This window comes from Miscanthus floridulus, chromosome 18, assembly GCF_019320115.1.
Source record: "Miscanthus floridulus cultivar M001 chromosome 18, ASM1932011v1, whole genome shotgun sequence".
NCBI lineage: Eukaryota > Viridiplantae > Streptophyta > Magnoliopsida > Poales > Poaceae > Miscanthus > Miscanthus floridulus.
In genome coordinates, this window is record NC_089597.1 from 4,011,287 (window position 1) to 4,035,409 (window position 24,123).

Here is a 24,123-nt window from a genome sequence, read left to right on the forward strand (position 1 = left end):
TTTTCTTATCTTTTGGTTAGTATTGACCATGATAATACATTTCTATTGTGCCAAGGATCAATACTAGGACAGCATAAGAGCTACCCAAACTTCTCTCGCTATGCAGGGATACAAAACATGTGAATCATCAGAAAACTTCTCCTGTCATGCAGGATTGAATTAAGCATAAGTACTATGCCAAAACTTCTCCCCATAACAGGATACATCTATACGAAAACTTAGTCATGACGACTAAAACTTTACATATCCTTTATTTTCCAATTAAATCTTCCCGTTGGTTTCAATTTAATCAGAAAATTAGTAAACTAACAAAAATTGTCCTGAACTGGCTTGACTCAAGCCTTTCCATTCACATACCCCAGCATTGCAGCCCGTTGGCATGCAGCCGAGTGATCTCGATTAATATAAAACATACAAGGTGCTTTTGCATCAATTCTACATCACCGTTGGACAGAAAATAGAATTAATGCATAAAACTCATAAATTAACTTGCAATCCATATAACTATTCTTCAAAATTAAATTCTCCCGTTGGTTCGAAATTTAATTAGAAGATAATCAACATCATTGCAGCGGAAACTTGATAATGAAATACATTCTTTTAGTTCAGGAGCATTTCTTGGTCCTTGTCTACTCTCTGATAAATTGACCACGTTGGTGTAAAATTTATCAGAGATTTAAACTTCAAACTTAAATTCATTATAATATTGCCATCATCAACGTTGGTCAGAAAATGACAATACCATAATCTTACTTAAACAAAAAATGGACAACTCCTCTAATTTAAAATTTTCCCATATTTCAATTTAATTAGAGGATAAACATAATCTTAGTTTACTAAATATAGCTGCTCTTCGAATTAAATTCTCTCGTTGGCTCGAATTTAATTAGCAGATAATAAATATTAAACTTTGCAGCGCAAACTTAAACATAATTGGTGGATTTTACCCAAAGGAAAAACTCCTCAAAACTAATTTTCTTTGAGCCAATAATCAATTTCTAGGAAAAAACTAAATTCACTGGAAAAATAAGAAAAAAGGAAAAACCTCAAACTGATCCTATTCATATGGCCCGGCTGCAAATCGGCCTGGTCCACCTCGCTTGCTCGTGCGCTGCGCCTTCCCAGGCCGCAACCTAGGGCCTAGGCCGACAAAGCCGCCCTCCTCGCTCGCACCAGCCTGGGCCGGCCTCCGGCCCGTGGCTTATGCACCGTCGATGCAGATCGGACGGCTGAGCGCGCGCTTCGGAGGATAAAAAACGGTGACGGCGCCATCCCCTGGAAAAACCCTAGCCATTTGTTTCTTCCTCCCTCCCTCTCTCAGTTTTGCTCCGAGCGACGGAGAGGCAGCAGCAGCCACCTGTGGCGCCTGGAGGATGGCGGCGCCGCCGCAGGCCCCCTCGCCGACACGCGCATTCACCCAAGGGTGAGCGCTGCCGCCGTCGAGTGGCCTTGTGGTGGTGCCCTCAGCACACCCACGCCGCGCGGCAGAACGCCGGATGAGCCGGCTTCTCGGATCTTCTTTGCTCACGCTGGCGGATACGATGGTGCAGTCTGCTTCCCGCGCCACGGCGGTGGTGTCTGCGATGAAGGAGCCCTGGTAGGTACCCTCACCGCTCCGTCCTTCTTCTGCTAGGGTTAGGTCGGACGAAGACCACCACGGCGGTTGAACCAGCGGTGCTTCCCGGAGCTAATCCGGTGAGTTAATCTCCCAAAACTCCTTCTCTCTTCTCGGAGTGGGTCGAGTCTAGGGTTAGGGTTTGGATTTGGCCGGTTAGGGTTTGGCCGAACCCACTGTTCATCTTCCCCTGCCTGCTTTTCGCGAGTTAGGGTTAGGGTTCATGTCTAGGGTCGATCCGAATCAAGCCCTCTTTCTTCTGTTGTTCTTCCCCTTCTAGGGTTAGGGTTAGGAACCCTCTGCTTCGATCCGAATTGGATCTTTCTCATCTCCTTCTTTCTGTCTCTTACCCCACGCGCCCACGGCAGCTCGGGGTGGCTTCCTTCTCGCACGCCATCGAAGCGGTGGCGCGGTCTTCTTCTCACGTGGCGGCGGTCTTCTTCCTTAGAGTTAGGGTTTCGGTTCTAATTCTGTTTCACTTTTCTACCCTGATCTACAATCTACACACTAGGATAACCTAGCTCTAGGTACCATTGATAGCATATAATACCTCTAAAACGTAGATCAGGGAATAATCTTGACTTAGATGGAGAAACTTGTTCCTATACCTCGCCCTAGCGCAATTGCGTCCATGGTGCCGCAGCGACATGGACGTCGGTGTTGTGGCAGCGTAGGCACGGTGGAGTCTAGAGGGCGAGGGGCGATGCAGAGGCGACGGTGAAATTGGTGGCGGCTTCCCGTCGCTGGCAGCACCCTCTCACTGGATCGGTTAGCGTTAGGAAATGATCGGTGGGGCGCCTGGTAGCTCCAGGGAAACCTCATGCCATGTGCCCCGGCCCCCACCTCTCATTTATGGTGCTGTGCGACGAGGGTCTACCAACCATGGAGCGGGTGGGCGTCCCCGATCAGGGCACGGATCCAAGGGCCCAATTAACCGCAAAAAGACTCCTTTTTTTTTTCTTCTGAAACGAGTAAAACTCTGCTTATATATACTGAAGCATCGGGGAAGACTTCCGGTTTGTACATCAAGACCATTTTTTATTTCATCAATCACATCCAACCAGATCCAGTGATGCGCCCTGTTTGCTTGGGCTCGTTGGCTTATAAGTTTTACTTTTTCAGCCAACGAACAGTACTTTTCTCTCACACTAAATCAGTCAATAGTACTTTCCATGGCTTATCAGCCAAACAAGCCAAAACGAATAGGGCGATGATCTAGATTACTGTATGAAGAACTTGGCCACATCTCTTATTACACTACATCTTATACTGCTGGACGTGCGAACGACAGTAAGTGCATAAACATGGACCGATAGATACGGTGTTCATGGCTGATGACACTGACACGGGCTCATCCGCTCATTTGGTACAGTACAATACAATACAATACAAACACAGTGCATGAACAATCATGCTCGATCGTTCGTTCATAATTCATATGGCGTCAAGCAAGCTAGCGCTGAGGTGATTAAGCCGCCGCCGCCTCCGGCATGCTCCCAGCTGACTCCCTGTCGTCGACCTTGATGTTGAGGAAGTCGATGGTGCGCTCGCCGAGCGCAAACGCGTCCCAGAAGCCGTCGCCGAAGGCCTTGGCCTTGAGCTTCCTGTACATCGCGGGGCGGTCCTCGGCCACCAGCTCCTCCGCGGGCTGCAGGTCCTTGTGCGGCTCCGGCTGGTAGAAGAGTACGAGCGTCATCCTCTCCCTTTCGCCGCTCGTCACCACGCGGTGCGTGGGCGCCCTGAACACGGCGTTGCTCATGATCTCCATCTCCTCCCCCACGACCACCAGCAGCTCGTCGCGGGCGAGCACGGGCACGTCCACCCACCGCCCGTCGCCGCCACCCTCCTCCCTGAGCAGCACCTGGAGGCCGCCGACGTCGCGATCGAGGAGGAGCACGGTGACGACGGAGTTGTCGGTGTGCGGCTTGAGCCCGTACACGAGGTCCGGGCGCGGGCAGGGCGGGTAGTAGGTGAACCGCGCGTACGTGCTCCCCCTCTCGCCGACGTGGTCCAGGAAGAACTCCTCGCCGAACCCGAGCAGCCGCCCCATGGCCATGAGCACGCGCTTCGCCACCTGCTCGCTACCCAGGGCGTACTCGTGCAGGAGCCTCCCGAGCGCCGGCGGGCGCGCGGGCCAGAACTGCGCCCGCCGCTCCTCCTCCGGCTGCACGGTCAGGTACAGGCGGTCGCACCAGTCCAGCACCTGCTCGTCCGTGTCCACGCGGTCGATGCCGTACCCCTCGGGCTGGAACTCGCCGGCGTCGTCCCGGTTCGCGTGCCTCAGCTTCTCCTCCAAGGGCAGGTGGAAGAACTCCACCCCGGCGTCCCGGACGCCATCCAGCAGCGCCACTGGCATGCCGTGACCGGTCACCTAGCAAAGTTTAGATTTTACAGCGATTCATAGTGAACTTGGCACGAAGCCTTTGTCTACTAAACCAACATGAATGTGTGGTGTGCGTTGCGTACCTTGAAGAGGCCCCAGGACTGGAGCGCCGACCGGAGCTTGTCGGCCTCCTCGACGTCGCCGGGGTCGGCAAGACGCTGCACGTCCACGGTGGGGAAGGCCGCCAGCTCGGGCGCCGCGACGCCACCGGTTGTTGGTGGGGCTGTCGGGCGGTCCTCCTCCCTCAGCACGTACCGGGTCGGCAGCGTGGGGAGGACGGCGGCGGCCACCTCCTGCACCATCTGTCCCTGAGCCTGATGCACCATCGTCGATCGTGCTGCTTCTACACTTGGGGCTAGAGAGACGGCTAGTGCTAGTAAAGAAGAATTTGTTTGATTGCCCTTGGGTATCTGCGATCCAGTTCATATAGGACTGCTTGCTAATTTATAGAACGGCGGTCGAGCTCCGCGCCGTCTACACGTGACGCGGAGCTGACAAGGAAGTGAGTCCAAAACTGTCAGTGTGATGATCTGGATCACGGCCGCATCTTCCCCCGATCGAGGGGAGATCTCTCATGCCTATCTATAGGTTTAATCTAAGATCTGCACGAGCATGGTGTGAAAATGGGTGGTGTTTACCGGAATGTGTGGTAATGAAATTCAGGTGGGGATAGTTTATCCTCCGGTGGCCTTTCAAGAAAAAAAAATGGGTGGTGTTTCAACGGGGTGTTTTTGCAGGTTTTAGCGTTCTTCGATCTTAATGGATAACTGGATCGAAGAACGAGTGCGAATGGGTGACGTTTTTGCAGATCAAGCGTTCTTCGATCAGAGCGTCAACGAACGTCACTGGAGGCAACGGCAACAGCAAGAGCACCGCTGTTCCTAGACCTTAATGGATAACTGGATCCAGGGGCCAGGGCCAGTCCATTCAAGACACACACCACTTAATCTGGTGGAAGCGACTGAGAGCATCGGCGTCGTCGTGGAATTGATAGCCTATTCGCACTCGTGTCCTGGCTAGGTGCAAAGAAAGGAACGTCCGTTGCTTCAGAGGAGCACAAATAAACTACGGTTAGAGCGGGAGGTCACGGACTAAAGATGTCAACGGGGCCCCGATCCCCGATTCCCCGCGGAGAATTCCCCTATTAGGGGATGGGGATGGTGAGGATTTGTCCCCCACGGGGATCTAATTGGTAGAAAACTTATCCCCATCGGGTCTGACGGGTACGGGGATGGGATCCGTCCCCCCGTCCCCGATCCCCGTGAACCCGACCCGTAAGAGCATTCAGCATCACTGGCTTAAAGGTTCATACCAATTCGGCCCACCAAGGCCCATCTGCCGCTTGAGTATATATGCAAACCTGTAACCATAATCCCTCAGCTCTCGAATCCCCAGCCTCCAGCCACTCCACAGTCCGCAGCCGCCGCCCACGACGGCGCGATTCACGACGGCGCGCGAGCCGCTGCGCATCCTCGCTAGTCAAAGCCCCTAGCCCCTCCGCCAGTCCGCCCTCCCTTGGCGTGCGCCGTGCAGCATGTCTGGAGCCCCAGGCCGGGCCATCACCGGTCGCCATGACCCCTGCGCATCAAGCTTGTCGCTCGATACATCGATTTGCAAGAAAGATGTTGCTGTCTTGCGTCTTCATTTTCTCATCCTGCTAGTGGATAGCAGACACGTAGAGACGTCTCTTGTTTTGCATCTACTTTTCTATCCTGAAACAAGCACTTGTGTGTTTGTGAGATTTTTTTTGTGATTTGTTTGCAACTATGATTTGTAAAGTAAACAATCATTATTCATGTTGCAAGATGCGTACGTAGTGAACATTTCTTCATTTGGAGTGTTGATTTGAGTATTTCTTTCTCAAGCTTCTTGCGGGGACGAGGACCCCGTCGGGGATGCATTCCCCGGTCGGGTTCGGGGATGGGGAGCGAACGTCCCCCGTGAGCTTTCGTGGGGATGGGGATGGGGAAAATCTTGCCCCACGGGGACGGGGATGGGGAGACGAAACCCGACGGGGAATTCCCCGTTGCCATCTCTATCACGGACTTGGCTGTTAGCATCAGGTGTTGTTTGGTTCTACGAAAGTAATGTTAACGTAAATGGGAAGGTTCTACAGCGGCAACGAAAAGGAAATCATGCATTGATTTACTTATCTTGTTTGATCAAGGTGTGGCGATTGGAGGCAGGTTTGTTTCCACGCCATAGGATGTATATTGCAAGCGTACATTTCAGATGTTTCAGTTGTTTAAGAGGTATATATGCTGCAAGTGTTTCATACGGATGTTGCAAAAGTAGATTGGGATGTTGCAATGGTTGTATACGTATGTTGCAAACGTCTATCCCCAATGTTACATTTGTTTTTAGACATATATTGCAAGTGTGTTTATCTGCATGTTGTATATGTTTCACACGCATATTGTAGGTGTTTTATCTGGATGTTGCGTATGTTTGCAATGTTTTCAAGTGTTTTCAGGTGTTTTTGCAAGTGTTTCATACGCATGTTTCAAGTGTTTCATCTGCCTTCAGACGTATGCTGCAAATGTTGTATTTGGATGTTTGAAAAATAGATCGGGTGTTGCACATAGAATACGCATGGAAAGCGAGAGGGGCGTGAGCGGTCCCGCGCAAGCACACGGCGCGGGCACGTCCAGGCGATGCAAGCCTCACTTGGGCGCGCGAAACACAGGCGTGGCCGGGGGCGTGCTGCGTGGGCGCGGAGTGCGGGCGCACACGGGAAACAAATCGGCACGGGTCATGTACCGCCGACGGATGGTTCGGGTGTCAGCAGTTCCGATTATTATTGGGTGCCTCTGCCAGTGCACAAGCAGTTGTCATCTAGCAAATGGTAGGATCCATTTCTTTGATTGCCTCAACCATAGAGCACTAATGGGCCTGTTCGTTTCTCTTATAATCCGTACTTTTTAGCTTGTTTTTTCAGCCTGAATATTGTGTTTCTCTCACAACAAATCAGTCGGAACAAGATTTTAGCTTATTTTTTCAGCGAAGCGAACGGAGCCAATATATTCTGGGGAATCTTCACCTGTAGCTCGAGCAAAGATTTATATGACGCTTACGGGCAGGACTTCATTGTTGTTGGAGATATGGACATATGGTGATTGTGACTGATTTTGAAGTAAATAATATAAGTGTCGCGGAGTAACACAAGTTCATCAATATTCCAATGGAAAAGCCGGCACGTGCTCGGATATTTTTGTCCGCTATAATACGCAGTTTTCACACCTGTACTATATATATAGATATAGGGTTCTTTTCATTCTTCTTACTTTCAGTTAATCCCACCAGTCCATAATTTGTCATTTTGGATATTATATGGCTGGTTTTCGATTCTAATGTATATATAAATCAACATATACATAATTTTTATTAAAACACTTTTTAAGACTATAATCTCTATACATGTTTTTAGTAAACTAATAAATATTTTAACGGTTGTTGCTATTCGAAGGTCTAAAAGTTGGAAACCTTTTTTTTTCTTCCAAACAAAATTGTAGGACTAGACTAGAGGGGGAGTATAATGTCATGCTCTCTAGGACCACATGACAGCTCGGACCACAGAAATATCTGTCTATGGCACGATGAATGAGACGTAGCAAACTCTTCAAGTGCACATTCAGTGGCAAAAAGGAAACGAATGATACAATATACAGAAACATAATCAAGGCAACTTGTTGACAGAACTCTTCGGTCCACTTGAACTGCTACCGGTACAGCAACAGCAACAATAGTAGTTCTTCTCTTTTATTTTTTAATAAAAAGGAAAACCAAAAAATATATTATTGTTTTATTTATGAACATACTATTAAATTTGCATAACAACAAAACAAAGGAAACTGCTTAGAATAAATAACTCCCAAAAGTTCCTTATTTATGCCCCCGGTAAGGATTTGGTACCATTTGAACAATTTGGTATTTTTGTATCAGAACTTTCAAAGTATTCATGAATATACCATGAAACAAAAGAAATAAGTCAGGTGACACTTCAAGATCTTTCAAAATTCAGAAATGAGGTAAGAATGCCCAAAGCCTAACAAGTACTCCATCCGTTCCAAAATAAATAAACTTCTAGAGTTATTATCCAAAGTCAAACTATCTTCAGCCTAACCGGATTTATAAAAAAGAACACCAATATTTACGATATAGAAATATTGACATTAGATACACTGTGAAACATAGTTTTCGTGTTGGAAAGAAGAGCAATTTAGTGACGAATAAATTAATTTCGATAAGGAGAAAAAGAACATCAGCATGCTTTAGACGATCATAAATCGAAGAGGCCAATTTACAGCAGGGAGCTCTCCTCTTGTGACTTTTATAGGCCCGTGACGTTTGGAGCTGCTGCTACATAGATGCGTCCAAAAAGGGTGAGTCATCCTGTTCGTCTTCCATTGAGATACTTGGAGCCTATCCATTTCTTAGGCTCTGATATTTTTCTTCAGTAAGAAAATATTTTTTTTTAAAAAAGACAAAAAATATTTTATTAAACTTTGAAGACAATTAGACCGAGTTGATACAACCATCCTAAAACTACTCCCGGTTTCTGTAAGCAAATGCACACGTCTAACAACAAAACTACACGTGTGTATATCAAAGCTTCACAATTACGCGTCTCAATATTGATGGTTATATCACATATTATTGAAAGAAATATAGATGTGTTTGATCAGTGGGTATCCACTCTGCTAACCATCCAAGGAATTGCTTGGTTATTATACGAGCATAAATCATCTTCTAATTTTTTTGGGAAATACATCTAGATGAAAACATCATTGTCAAAATGCAATACATACTATGGCCATCTTTAACAGGGCTTGGACTTCTCCAATAAGAGCTCGTTCAGTTAGAGCTTTTCCTGGTTGGAATAGTTCCAGATGGAGAGCTAGCTATACAAATTACACATGCATTCCTGGTAAGATTAGTTCCAGGACTTATTCCAGGAGAACCGAACGGAGCCTAAGGAAGAAGTCCGAGAAAAGGCATGTTTTGGTAGAGCTCTAAATGGATTCGGTTTCATTATTTTTTGTTTGTTTGTTTGTTTTGCTTCAGAAGCCATTCTTGTGTGTGCTCGTTTGGTAGAGCTTTTAATTAATTCAGTAGAGAAACCACTACAAGTCTACAAAAGCCCTACAAAGAGGGCTATATATAGTCCGTAAAGCTATATTGTTGTTGGGTATAATTGCGATCTTCCATGACTTGTGCGGATTGCGATCGAATTTGGTGATGCGAATGGCACGTCACGATTGCACATAACTTCGTGATGCTTGCCGCTGGGATATTTTTGGGAGCTATATGCCAGTCTTTGTAATGAGCTTTCACTGTGCTACGATTGGGTGATCCACTATGTGGCCTTCGTTTCTTTTGATTGTTCAAAGTTGATGGATATCTATTACTTTTAATCTTCTTGATTCAAAATAATGCAGATGCTGACCAGAGTGATGTCAAAATGAGCAACCCATCAACAAATGTATTGCGAACTCGTAGACAAGGTTTGGCTCCCAGGAAGAGGATCAGCAAGAAGAGGGAAACGTCAATCAACATCAGTTCCAAGAATACTCACGGTTGGAAAAACTTGTTCTCCTAAAATTTGGTTAGGCAGTACTATGTATGATAGGGCAAGACAATTCTCCGGTTCACAAAAGCAGTCTATGTATACAAAATGACAGATGTACAAAATCTTCATCAGGATGGATGTGCAGCAACAGGCCAACAGCCACGCCTTCCGCTCAACTCAAGCATTAGAAGTTAGAACAGACTTTCTCTGGGAATGATGGTTAAAAAACATGGCATTAGCACCCCAAATAAAAAAACAAGGAAGTTTCCTTGGAACCGCCAGAAGCTGATGCATCGTTTTAATTGAAGAGAAGCTTGTACCTTGTCTGGAACTGCTACAGCACAACCGGTCATCGTCCACGTAAGTTGCATTCAGTCCCATCATCCATGAACCTACTGATATGTCGTCGTGTGCATAACTCTGCAGTGATGCACTGTGTGACAGAGAAGACAAAGTTGAGCTGAAGAAAGAAGACCTGGTGGGCAGAAATAAAGTACCAGAAAAAGGAAGAGCATCTGTCCAGACAAAAAATTGGTAGCACATATTTCTGAATAGAAACATCTAATGCTCAAATTTTGACATGGGAATGCTTAAACGTGTCCTTGCATCTTGAAGATAACGGTGATATTTATCGTTGACAGAATATGACATGATGTGTGTTCTTTAGGAAGTAAATTAAAATAGCATTCTAATCAATGCACTCATTGATAATCCGTACCCAACGGGTATTCAGTAATAATTATTTGGATAACTATCATGGCAACATACGATAGGGATTTAGATATAAGAAACTAAAGTTGAAAAGAAAAGATTAGTTCTTTCATCCACAACAAAAGATTCAGCCCAAATATGTCACATTCAGTCTGATGTAATCCAACTCCTGCATCAGCATAAGATGTTCTGCAGATTCAAAAGCTCAGGGACTGTTGCACATACTATTAATCTAGCTAACTAGGATGGTGTTGCTCAAAGCCGGTTTAACTTGATATTGGTTAAGATGAAACAGGGAGACACAAATGACATATCACTTACCTATTTATGTTGATGTAGCGTGCCAAATTTTTTGAGAGGATAAACAAAGAGCCAGAAGCATGTCGAAAATACCTGTTTTTATGAATAAAGTGAATCAGTCAGTGAACATGAAAAAAGCATGACAGAGACTGCATCTTGAACGAAAATACCTAGAAACTTCTGTCACATATGAGTCCACCCCAAGAAAAAGGGCCGGTTTAAATACATACTTAACCATAGACCAAGGGGAAAAAAACCAAAGAATATAACTGAATAACTTCAAGTGCAAAAATTGTGCTGAAACTGGAAGTGCTGGGTAGTGGGTCCAATAGTTGGTGTCACTCGTATATTTGATAGTTTAGGATTGTAATTTGATATTGCCATATGTATCTGGGGCCTGGGAGGCAATTTGCCCCCCAAGTCTCTGTACTCTATGGGTGTGTTTGATTGGGTGGCCAGCCCCTAGCCTGGCTCCCTGGAGCCAATTTTGGCCTATTTGGTTGCTTGAAAATGGGCTGGGACCTAACTAGAGCTGGCCATCCGTACCCCTGGAACCTGGCTAGCATCGAACGACCAAATCGGTCGTTCTTCTCGGGCCAGGCCCGAGCCAACCCCGTCCTCGTTCGCGTCACCTCCCGCGGTACTACGAGCTGCCGCTCCTCCTCACTCGCGCCCGCCCTCATTCACCGTGCTACCTCCTCCTGTGCTCCTTCGGTGCTCCTCCTCCTGTGCTCCGCCGGTCCTCCTCCTCCCGTGCTCCGCCGGTCCTCCTCCTCCCGGATCTCACGGAAGATGAAGAAGGCATCGTCGCTGTGGAGCTAGGGTTCGACACCGGCGAGGCGTCGTCGGGCTTCTTCCGCCCGATGTCCGACTCCTCCACCGACGGGGTGGTGACCCCTCGGCGCACCGACGGAGGCTGACCAAGGTATCCGTCATCGGCGCTGGGGTGGCCGCGGGTCGCCGGGGAGAGGAAGCGCTCGAGCTGCGCGGGAGGTCGCGGGTTGCCGGGGAGAGGAAGCGCTCAAGCTGCGCTGGCGAGCTACGCGGGGGAGGCCACGACTGCGCTTTGGAGGTCGCCGGGTGAAAGGTCCTAATGGCTAGAGGGGGGTGAATAGCCTATTAAAAATTTCTACAACAATACTTAACAAACCGGTTAGACAATTATGAGGCGAAGCAAGTGTTGCGATAGCCTACTAAAATAGCAAGCCACCTACCACAAATCTAGTTTATATAGTTTCTATCCACACAATAGCTATGACACTACACTAAGTTAGTGTGTTCTCAAAAGCTAACTAAAGAGTCACACTAACCAAACTAACAAGCTCTCACAACTAGCTACATTAGAGAGTTTGACAACTAGTTTGCGGTAATGTAAAGAGAGTGAGCAAGAAGGTTATACCGCCGTGTCGAGGAAGGAGCCAATCAATCACAAGAATGAATAACAATGAAAACCAATCACCTCGGAATCAAGTAATGACACAATGATTTTTTACCGATGTTCACTTGCTTGTAGGCAAGCTAGTCCTCGTTGTGACGATTCACTCACTTGAAGGTTCACGCGCTAATTGGCATCACACGCCAAACCCTCAATAGGGTGCCGCACAACCAACACAAGATGAGGATCACACAAGCCACAAGCAATCCACTAGAGTACCTTTTGGCTCTCTGCCGGGAAAAGGTCAAGAACCCCTCATAATTACCACGATCGGAGCCGAAGACAATCACCACTCTTCGCTCGACGATCCTCGCTGCTCCAAGCCGTCTAGGTGGCGGCAACCACCAAGAGTAACAAGCGAATCACGCAGCGAAACACGAACACCAAGTGCCTCTAGATGCAAACACTCAAGCAATGCACTTGGATTCTCTCCCAATCTCATAAAGATGATGAATCAATGATGTAGATGAGTGGGAGGGCTATGGCTAAGCTCACAAGGTTGCTATGTCAATGCAAATGGCCAAGAGAGTGAGCTTGAACCGGCCATGAGGCTTAAATAGAAGCCCCCACGAAATAGAGTCGTTGTACCTCTTCACTGGGCACAACACGGGGTGACCGGACACAGGACCCCAACGTCTGGTCGTGCGATGCACGCCACGTGTCCCCTCTCTTCAAATACTGAGCGTCTGATTCCAATGGTCAAGTGATGACCGGACGCGCTGCTGTGAAGTGACCGGACGCTGGACCTCAGCGTCCGATCGTTTCCAGTAAGCATCCAGAAACGATTTTTCACGACCGGACTCACCCAGCATCCGGTAACTCGGCGTCTTCTCTATGCACTGCCACGTCAGCAGGACCGGACGCAACCCTCCAGTGTCCGGTCACTAAGTGACCCAGCGTCCGATCAGAGACCGACGCCAGCGTCTTCGCTGCTTCTTCTGACCGGACGCGCCAGTCCTACCGAGACCAGCGTCCGGTCACTTACAGTGACCTCCATCTTTTCTGTCTAGGGCACCGATGAAATTCCTAACTCTTACTCAAATGTGCCAACCACCAAGTGTATCACCTTGTGCACATCTGTTAGCATACTTTCACAAACATTTTTAAGGGTGTTAGCACTCCACTAAATCCTAAATGCATATGCAATGAGTTAGAGCATCTAGTGGCACTTTGATAACCGCATTCCGATACGAGTTTCACCCCTCTTAATAGTACGGCTATCGAATCTAAATGTGATCACACTCTCTAAGTGTCTTGATCACCAAAACAAAATAGCTCCTACCATTTATACATTTGTCTTGAGCCTTTTGTTTTTCTCTTTCTTCTTTTCAAGTCCAAGCGCTTGATCATCACCATGGCATCACTATCATCATGATCTTCACAATTTCTTTATTACTTAGAGTAGTGCCACCTATCTCATAATCACTTTGATAAACTAGGTTAGCACTTAGGGTTTCATTAATTCACCAAAACCAAATTAGAGCTTTCACCGGGTCACCGGGGAGACGGAGCGCTCGAGCTACGCTGAGAGGCCACAGGTCGCGGGGACAGCGATTGCTCTAGCTGCGTTGAGGTCACTAGGAGGCCATGGGTCGCCGCGGCGTTCTTGACGAACAGAGTATACCCGCCACCCGTGCGGTCGTACCGAAGCGGGAGCTGCTGCTGCTTGGTGCCGTCATTGCTTGGAGCAGCTGCTGCTTGGTGCCCTCATTGCTGCTTGCTGCTGCTTGGTGCACGTGGCCTGGTAGTCGGCGACACTCATGCTGGTGCCCAGCATGGCGTATGGCGTGTCCGCCCACCATTCAATAGGCGCCCAAAGTGTTCGATGAAATTTGTCAAAGGGGTAAACTTACCGAATCAGAGAAGAGGTGATTGTATCAAAATAAACCAGACAACCAAACATATCCTGGGGCTAGCCAGGCTAACATAGTACAGACAACCAAACAACCAGGGGTTGGCTTGGTGGGAGCAGGCTAAACCTGCCCAGGCTAGGATTCTAGCCAGGCTAGAAATTGGCCAGGAAACCAAACACACCCTATATACTGCCTGAGAGGCTCAATACAATATATCACACACATTATGTCGTATCTACTATGCTTTCATGGTATCACGAGTTTAGGTTTCATTCCTGAACCCTCAGGCTTTCCGCTATCATCACACGATTGCGCCACCCCTGGGGAGATCGATCTCTACCAGGGGAAGCACCCTTGTAATTAGGTTGGGCTGATCTAATTGATCTGCCCTGTGTATCATTGTCAAGCAGCATGGGGCGGCAGCAGGCCAGCAGCAAGCATCCTACACTGTGTTGTTAGGCTAATCTACCATTGGCATTGTAGGACCACGTGACTGTCTCACGCCCGACTATGCCGTGTCGTGGCCGCCACATCAGCAGGAATTGTGCCCCATAGGTTGTTGTCCACCAGCTGGGCCATGCCACACCGCTGGTTGGGTCACATTGTGGTTCACCATGTCAGGCAGATGCTGCTGCGTTTTTTTCTTCAATCAAAGATTGGGGTTGTGTTTCCCTATCTACCTATTCCTCAACGTTGGATCGTCAACCCTCCCAAGCTCGAGGTTGTCATTGCGTGCCCTCCTAGGCAACAATGACGCTGCTCGTGGTCAAACTATCTTCATGGTTGCCGCCTATCAAAGCTGGCACCACCCATGTTGTCGGTCCTCCTCAAGCTAACTATGGGTCCGAGTTCATGCTTACTGCCACCACCTCTAGAACATCACCAGTTCACCACTAATGTCGCTGACGGATGATGTGTGAGCGCTTATTGATATGGCCGAGCAGCCCGATCTACATTCACCATTTGGTCGGCTCTATTAGAGATATGTATAGTCTATGTACCTTACTTGTACTCCAAGTTGTATCCTGGCTATATATATGAAAGTTACCCTTCCCTAATGGGTGTGACGTGTTTTCCCTATTCTACATGGTATCGGACGCATGGGTTCCCTTCCGGCCCCTCCCTCTACCCTAGCTTCTCCCCAAGCCGCTGCTTCCACAGCCACGTAGCCACCCCTCACCCACGTGATCTCCCTTGCACGCGGCCGCCACCTCCCGCGTGGACTCTTCCCCAGGCTCATTGTCCTACTGCGGTCATTGACAAGAAGTTGGTGATTATGTGTACTCATGTTCCTATGTTGATGCTGCGGACCAGCGCCTCCCTCCACGGCTCTGACCACATCCACCTTGACCTCGACTACTTCGTTGACAAAACATGCTATCGTTCGGAGCTACTCGTCAGTTTCCACTCCATGCAATGTGACGTTGCTATCACAACGAGTGGATTAGTCTTCGATTTCTTCTCTAGTTTGATTGTCTGCGATGCTCTCTCTACGATGCAGAGGGATATTTGAGTATATTTAGTAGTTTAACGTTGTATTCGACATTGCCATATGTATCTGGGAAAGTGGGAAGGCAACTTGCCCCCTAAGTCTTTGTACTCTATGGGTGTGTTTGGTTTCCTGGCCTGCTTTTGGCCTAGCTAGCCATCTAAGCCTGGGCAGTCTAGGCCTGCTTCAACCAAGCCAACGACTAGTTCTTTGGTTGTCTGCCCGCTAGCAAATGGTGTGTTTGGTTGTCTGGTTTGCATTGCATAGAATCACCTCTTCTTTGAGCTGGTAAGTTTGCCCTCTTGAGACATTTTGTCGAACCGTTGGTGGGCATGCTCAGCTGCATCCTCCTCCGCCACACGAGCTCACCGGACGACCCCGCCGCCGTGCCACGTGCCCCAGCTGCACTTGCCCACTGGCTCGCGATACCGCTGCCACACCACGCGAGCCCAGGAAGCGATCGTGAGAAAGGTATACTATGTCACCACCGCGCAGGTTGGTCGTCATGAGGTGCTCGACGTTGGGGTGCTCGGTGGGGTGCAACGGCGTGGGGTGTGCTCCTAGAGCTTGGCGCGACGCTCCGCAGAGTGGGAGGTCCTGTGGCCGGGACTGAAGGGCCTGCTCCTGGAGCTCGGCACGGCACTCGACAAAGCGGGAGGTGTGGTGGCGGGGAGCCAGGGACCGAAGGGGTCGCTACTGGAGCTCAGCTTAGCGCTAGGGGGACCAGGAGGTGCGCGACGAGGACCGAAGGGTGATAGGTGAGGAAGTGTGGACCCGCATCGGGAGGTGAGGCGAGCGCAAGCCAAGCCATGCTCCGAGAAAATGGACACCCCCTGCGTTTTTGTTAAGCCTGGCCAAGGGGGCGTCGGTGAGCCTCAACCAGGCTACCAAACACTTCAAAGGTTGCATTGCGGAAGCCTGGACAGGGATAGTGCAGGTCACCAAACACTCCCTATATACATCGCCCAAGAGGCTAAGAATGCAATCTATCCAACACATTATACCCAATCTACCATGCTTTTCATTCTCAAATTTAAAAATAAACCGGAATGGACTTCATAAGGTAAAAAGGCATCATGTAGTCCCCATAAGACAATATAACTGAATTCTTGTTACGAGGTTAGAATCTATGGTGAAATTGCCTATTGCACTCAACTCATGGTTGTGAAAAATTGAATGAGCTCTATTGGAGATGCTATCTCTACCCAGGGGTATCCTCTTAGTAGCAAGCAAGCATTTTATTACTTGCCAACCGCCAAACATGGTGTAAATATGAGTATTTGAATGCTCTTATAGCAAGAATATGGTATCTACTAACAGGAAAAAGAATAAATTCATTCAGGAGAATGAGAAGATGTCAATTAACTCACGTTTTTGAATCTCCAAATTTCCACCAGTCAGGTTCATACCATTGTTGGCCCCTAAAATTGAGATTGACAACAGAATCACTTTGATAGTTGACTAACAAGAGGCAAAGAAATCCAAAATGAAATGCCGCATAGATGAAAAATGCAATACAAAGCACATGTTTTCTCAAGTTTATACAGTGGTAGCACATAACGCATTAGTTTTTCATCAGAATTATTTGCTAACTAGATTGAACTATCAAAAGAACTGACTGCAAAAGGTTGCTAAACCATTTGCTCAGTGCATTCCACTACATGGCACAACTTTGGAAGGATTATGCATCCCTACTGAATCAACAAAAAAACGGACTTTTACTTAAGAATGAGATGGCTTGGAGTTGGCGTCAGAGATACCATACGCGCTAGGCTATTAATAAATTAAAAACATGATGATTAAGTAAAGAAAGCACATACTCTTCACTTATGACAACCCCTGATTTCATACAACCCATATACAATCCTTGGCTACCTCGACGGCCTTCGAGCATCTCAATTAACCCAGCTGACAGAATAATTGCAAGAGGTTAGTTTAAAAGGAAGGGGCAAGATCAATAGAAGTACTGTAAATCAGCATACACAGAGAACATAAAAAAAGATACCTAAGTCAAGATTAATGTTATCCTCAACTTTGACATAGAATTCTGCATCCCAGGTTTCAACTGCGGCACTGAAGAAAAACTTTGCTTTGCTCGGTAATTCTTCTGCAGCCTCTTCGTGACTTTCCTGCCCAATCCAAAATGCTTACAATTTCAAAGTGCATCAATGAAATGTATACGATCACATGGGTTCAACCTAGTCTTTGATGGAAGCAAGAAAGGTCTAAACTCTAAAGTCTTGCTTACGTACAACAACTTGTGAAGGACAATTGAGAATATGAGATACTAATAGGACCTTACAAGAATCAAGAAGTCCTTTGTCTGCCGATTTTCATCGTCAATATTACGGTCCAAGCTATCACCTCGATTTGCACTGCAGGTCCAAAAAGGTACACACATCATCAATAAAACGAGAGATGGAGAATGGATTATATTTTTCTAATTAAAGAGAAAACGAGAATGACAATGATATTGTTAGATTCTGAACTAAGAACGATGCAATAACTCAAAGGTATAGATCCAGAACAAAACCTCCGACCAATAACAAAACGAATAACTACACCCTTTTCCTCAAGCTTCTTCAGAGCATCACCTGCAATTTACAGTGAAATAGAAGAATAGAGTTATACTTATGAGTTGGAGAAAATCCTTATTTACACAAAACAATTTAGCTACTCCATATTTATCCAGCATTTTAAATCAAATAATTTTGCCGTCTCTTCATCAACCACTCTCAAATTAGTAAAGTTTTGTATCACAAGCAGTCTCTTCCACTACTCAGTGTTGTCAAGGGAAATTATTTCTAACACTAGGGCCTAGCAAAATTTAAAGGAAAAAGTCTATTAAACTCCCCCACCTATCAACCATGGTCTACTTCACCCCACAAACTATAAAACCGTCTATTTTACCTCCTGAACTTTTCAAAACCATCTATTTTACCCCCCGGGCGGTTTTCGACGGTGATTTTGCTACAGTAACGATGGTTTGCTACACTACCTGTGGTTTCACCTTTTTCTTTTTTTATTTATTTTCGCTGAATCTTTGAAAAATCATAGAAAAATCATAAAATGGAAAATCCAATTTTGTTGGACTCCACATGAGTAGATCTACATAGTTAACATATAATGTGGTATGTTTTAGTATAAAGGTTTTGCTGTACCTTTAGATTAATTGGAAAATCTAATTTTATCTGTAATTAATTGGAATTTATCTATAACTAAGTTATACATTGTCCAATGAGTACGAAATTTTTACTATAGTTCAAGCATACAATAATTAGCTTACCATAAAAATTTTACCATAATTAGACCACAGAACTGCAGCTATGAATTGTTCCAATTAATTACAGACAAAATTGGATTTTCCAATTAATCTAAAACTATAGCAAAAATTTTGTACTAAAGCATATCGTATTATATGTTCATTGTGTAGATCTACTCATGTGGAGTCCAACAAAATTAGATTTTTCATTTTATAATTTTTCTGTGATTTACTATGATTTTTTAAAGATTCACCAGAAATAAATAAAAAAGAAAAAGACAAAACCACCATCACTGTAGCAAAACCACAGTCACTGTAGCAAAGCCACCATCGATAACCGTCAGGATGGTAAAATAGACGGTTTTAAAAAGTTCAGGGGGTAAAATAGACGGTTTTATAGTTTGGGGTGTGAAGTAGACCATGGTTAATAGGTGGGGGGTTAAATAGACTTTTTCCAAAATTTAAAGAACAAGGGCAGCAAACCTCTTGGCATCCAGGAGCCACGGAAGACGTTCCTCTTGAGACGGGAGCCAAACCCAGTGTAAACTCCAATGACGGCAAGAAGCTGCTGCTTCTTGTCGGAGTCCAGAGTTGCAGTCCTGTTCCCCCACAGGTACCCCTCGCTCTTGGCTTTGGTCAGGTCCATCTCCGCCTCAACAATTTTCCTTCCAATCGCTCTGTCACCACGGCATTTTGAGTCAGCAAAGCAGAAAAGTAACACAACAACCGAAATTCACTTACAAAAAAACTGAAAACTCACTTGCATCCGAGGTTCCTGAGCTTGTCCTCCACCGAGAGCATCTTCGGGACCTGCAATCAGGTGCCGCCGTCAGGCCGAATGAAGAGAAGAATTAAAAATGCCAGTCGGCGGAGTGAGGAGGGGAGGAGAGATTCGTACGCTGCCAGAACTCTTCTCGACGAGGCCGGACAGGATCGCCCGGGTCTGCGCGTCCTGCCACAACCTGAGACGGAGCCAGGAATAAGGGTGCTGGGTCGGAGTGTCTGGGATCTGAGCGGGTAGGGGGGGACGTACCGGCCGGCGACGTAGAGCCAGGCAAGGCAGGAGAGGAAGGCCATGACGAGAGGGACCCTGCCCGAGGCGAGGGCGGTGGCGGAGGAGGAGGAGGACGGGGCCTTGGACCGGCGGTTCTCGCGCCGCATGGCGCTGGCCAGCGTCTCCATGGCTGCGGAGATTTCCGACGCTGGCCTGAGGCCCAAAAATAAATCAACTAACAGCTTTCTAGATGAACCAATTCAGACTGAATTGATTCCTGAAAATGAAAATGGAAGATCCCATTTACAAGGAATTGTTTACATAAAAGTGACTTTATTTATGACTGTTTTTTATCATTATCGTATATATAAAATTTAAATTTCCAATATATATCCGCACCATATTAAGATCTTCACTGAATAGCTGCATAAGAATGTGCTAAGTCTCCAACCGACTGGTATCGTTTCTTTAAGATCATCACTAATAATTATCTAGAAATTAAGTCCCAATAATCTGGTTTTGACATCTTAGCTATTGGTACGAAAAAAAACACAGTCCATACTAAGCTACCAAGGATGGACGAAATAACTCGCCAAATTTTGCCCATCTTGGTGCATGCAACTTAGGGCGTGTTTAGTTTCGAAAATTTTTGGCTTTTGGCTACTGTAGCATTTTCGTTTGTATTTGGCAAAAATTGTTCAATTATGGACTATTTAGCCTTAAAAGATTCGTCTCACGATTTCTCGACTAACTGTGTAATTAGTTTTTTTTTCGTCTACATTTAGTACTCCATACATGTGCCGCAAGATTCGATGTGACGGTTACTATGCAAAAATTTTTGGCTTTTGGATGAAACTAAACGGGGCCTTAATAATCAATGCTATGCCCTACCTTGATTTCCATATCCAATATTTATATGTATTTTTTACACTATATATAGCACTCCCGTCCATGAAAAAAAAAATAAAGGCAAACCAAATTTACTACGCAAGCATTGTCTTATCGACAATATTTCCATATCCAATATTTATATGAATTTTTTACACTGTATATAGCACTCCTGTCCATGAAAAAAAGAAATAAAGGCAAACCAAATTTACTACACAAGCATTGTTTTATCGACAATGATATGATAAGGACGTCCGCCCGTGATTTTCCTGCAAAAAAAAAAAGAAAAAAAAAATCTCCATCTGCTTGTTCCACTCCCCGCTGACACCTCCATCCCACGCATCCCTCGCGGTGCCTCCGTGCCGCCACCGGTCACTGCGCCTACCGCCGCCCCCTTTTTCCCGCCCTCGCCCAACTAGAGCTCGCCAACAGTCGCTTGCGCCTGCGGCCAGCCCCTTCCCCCAGCCCTCGCCTGGCTAGAGCCCGCCGACGGCCTGCGCCATCGTCGACTTGTCCCAGCCTTCCCCTCTGCCCGCCTACGACGGTGGCAGCCGCATCCCGGCCAAAGCTCGCCGGCGGCCTCTCCCCGCCGCCCCCTCTGCTCACCTCTAGAAGGGGCTGCGACAACGCTGCCCTTCGCCCGCCCATCCCCCGCTTGCGATGCATCGTACGAAAGAAGGGTGAAAACGCATGTTGCAAGCGTGCAAATGTTTCATAAGGATGTTATGTATGTTGCAAATATTTCATAAGGATGTTGCAAAAGTAGATCGGGATGTTACAAGCTTCTGTTCCTAATGTTTCATCTGTTTTTTCAGACGTATGTTGCAAGTGTGTTTATTTGGATGCTGCATATGTTCCACACATATGTTGCAAATGTTTTATCTGGATGTTGCGTATGTTTTACAATGGTTTTGAGGTGTTTTTGTAAGGGTTTCAGATGCATGTTTCAAGTGTTTCGTCTGTCTTGATATGTATGTTGTAAGTGTTGCATCTGTATATTTTAAAAGTAAATCGGGTGTTGCATCTCGCTCTTTCCTCGCCTTCTGTTGCCTCGCCTCGGTGTCTCCACCTTCTCTCGGCGTCGGCTAGGCATCCGAACCAGAGGCGTAGGCGGGCGCTGCCCCCTCCCCTTCTTCTCGATGCTGGCAGCGCGTCATGGGACAGCGGCGCGGCAGGGGACGGGCCGCCGTGAGTACACGCGGGGCGCACGTTCCTTCGTTCCGTTACATGGGGGGGGGGGGGAATAGGTGCGCTCGTTTCTTCTGTTATGCGCTGAGATTGAACGGCTCTTGTTCCTTGAATCGGATGGCCCCGAGTTATGTCCAAACACGTCCTCGGGCTGGACGTCCTGACGCTAGTCGTCATGTTGTCTTATTGACTTTATTAAGTAACCATTAGTGCAGGCAAATCCATTTGCCTGAGCCAGGCTACCGTTTTCCAGTACCTAGGTACTCGTGCCCCTGTGTCTGGATGGGCAGCTTCCACATAGGGTTCGCATCGAAACACGTCTGTACTGCGGTGTTGCCTAGGACTCATGCTAGGCAAGAGGGGCAGAACAGTCTTTTCTTCTACCAAATGAGACCTTAATAATACACTCAACATCATCATATAGGAATGTTGACACAAAATGTGATGCACTGTGCCTCACACACAGTAAGCCGAAAAGCGTGGCTTCAATCGGGTTCCCGGGTGCTTCGCGATCCGGAAGCGTGCCAGTCAGTTTGACCTGAAAACTAACAAGGGATAGAACAATTAAATGTCAAACCAGAACATGTCGGGTAATACTAGACAGTTCCACATATACGGCCCTGAAGCCACTTACAACGACATACAGCTATAGAGAGTTGTCTGCCAACAAGCTCATAGATCATTCAGCTAATCGTAAGATGAATGCACGTAAAGACCTAATTGCCGAATGCATGTGCATGGAAAGACATGTTTGAACAAGTGAAATTAATTATGAGTTAATGCATAACCAAGCTCGGCAGTCCAGCCGAATTGGGGTCCATGAGGAAGGAACGTGCAAATAAAAAACGATTAAACTAATCTAAAACCTGCATCTGCCGCACGACACCTGGTTTCGTTAAAGCTTAAACGTGATTAACATGCATGAACCCGCAACACGTGACAATCTAGATTAAAATAATTCAGCCATTGTGAGCGTATTATCTATTTGCAAAGGTAATATGAAAAGCAATGATCGTTGAAGCACGAATAAAACCATAAGAGAAAAAGAGAGCCAAACAATATCAATCTAGATTGGACAGAAGTATGTTGCAAATATATAAAATGTTTAAAATATGCAACACCGGATAACTTAATGAATCTATTTAGATTTGCCATATCTAATAGAGCCGATAACTATCTTGCTTTCACTAAGCATATTGAGCAAACGCCTGCCGCACGGTATTTACTCATAAACAAAGCATAAGCAAAGACTTCTTGATTGTCAAGCAAAGATCCGCCGCACGATCATTGAAAACAAACAAGACTACTTGCATCACGTCTAAATCCACCGCATGATACTAAACATGATAATAAGGTTGTCGGAACTTACGGAGGTCGACGGATCGATGACTCCTCTCGAAGAACTCGACGACACGACAAAAGGACTCGAAAGTTGGCACGGGGCCGGTTGTATTGATTTGGTTGTGAACCCTTATTACAATGGTCGAGGGTCAATATTTATACCCTAGACAAAACACGAGTCCTAGAGGACTACGATTTACAAAGAAACTTTTAAACAAACTTGGAAACTTACGATTCCTTACCCTAAACTTTTAGATTCCTTTATTATTACAACTTTCATCTTTCCGATCGGTCTTGCCTGCCATCTTCTGTTTTCCCGAACGAAGTCACCGCCTTCTGGAGTAACCGACCGCACAAGCATTTAGCCGACCGCTTGTTTTGTTTGCCGAACACCCTTCTTCCCGCATGCGGGTCCACCTGTCATCCTCCAGAATCGACCAAAATCCAGTGTTAACACATGCCCCCTCAATTTTGGGATAAAAGTTGTTTTATTCTGAAATTGACCACAAGCTCTTTCTTCCTCTTAGGTCAGCACCGTTCAATACCGCAGCCGCTGCCCAAAAATTCAAGCTTTCAGCTCTACCTCGGACCTACTTCGAATCTTCAATGGCGACCCAGGATAAAATCCCAGAGGTAAACTTTACTTATATTTGGCAACTTTCATTTGATTCTCCCGCTCCTCTTTTGATTTATTCCTCTTTGATTTCAATCACCTTCTAAAGGAATACAAGAACCAGATTTTGATCCCCTATGCTGCCAACCTCGACTCCTATTTCCTCGGCCCAATGAGAAATCCTGACCCTTCTGAAATTATCGAGAAGGAAACCCAAAGAATTCCTTTCAAATCTGGGATCACCTCGCCAAACCGATGGCCAAACACGTTCAAGAATTGGTCATTTCCCCCAATCACCAGATGGCGTAATTGGTACAGAAGAATGCTGGAGAAAAGCAGCAGCCACTGGGAAAGTCAAGACATCAGTCATTGTCTGGAATTATCCTTAGCAGAAACACCCAGAAATGATTCCCTTTTGATAGCAGCTTCCCATTTTTGGTCTGACACTATTAATGCCTTCATCTTTGGTCATGGTATGATGA

The 24,123-nt window shown here is 46.5% G+C and overlaps 2 protein-coding genes across 2 annotated transcripts; both read right to left on the minus strand.

Moving 5' to 3' along the window:
• Positions 1-2,843: 2,843 nt before the first annotated feature.
• On the minus strand, positions 2,844-4,722 carry LOC136521107 (protein SRG1-like). The gene is made up of 2 exons (XM_066514822.1): positions 4,082-4,722; positions 2,844-3,986 (listed from the first exon to the last, which is right to left on the minus strand). The coding sequence occupies exons 1-2, from the start codon at positions 4,322-4,324 to the stop codon at positions 3,084-3,086; spliced, it is 1,146 nt and encodes a 381-aa protein (XP_066370919.1). The 5' UTR covers positions 4,325-4,722; the 3' UTR covers positions 2,844-3,083.
• A 4,781-nt stretch (positions 4,723-9,503) lies between these two features.
• On the minus strand, positions 9,504-19,837 carry LOC136521812 (hydroxyproline O-galactosyltransferase HPGT2-like). The gene is made up of 12 exons (XM_066515578.1): positions 19,651-19,837; positions 19,516-19,579; positions 19,378-19,427; positions 19,101-19,294; positions 17,889-17,949; positions 17,658-17,730; positions 17,361-17,484; positions 17,176-17,263; positions 16,726-16,776; positions 10,600-10,671; positions 9,888-10,000; positions 9,504-9,774 (listed from the first exon to the last, which is right to left on the minus strand). Exons 1-12 carry the CDS (start codon positions 19,797-19,799, stop codon positions 9,752-9,754), a joined length of 1,062 nt encoding a protein of 353 aa, XP_066371675.1. The 5' UTR covers positions 19,800-19,837; the 3' UTR covers positions 9,504-9,751.
• Between the last annotated feature and the right edge of the window lie 4,286 nt (positions 19,838-24,123).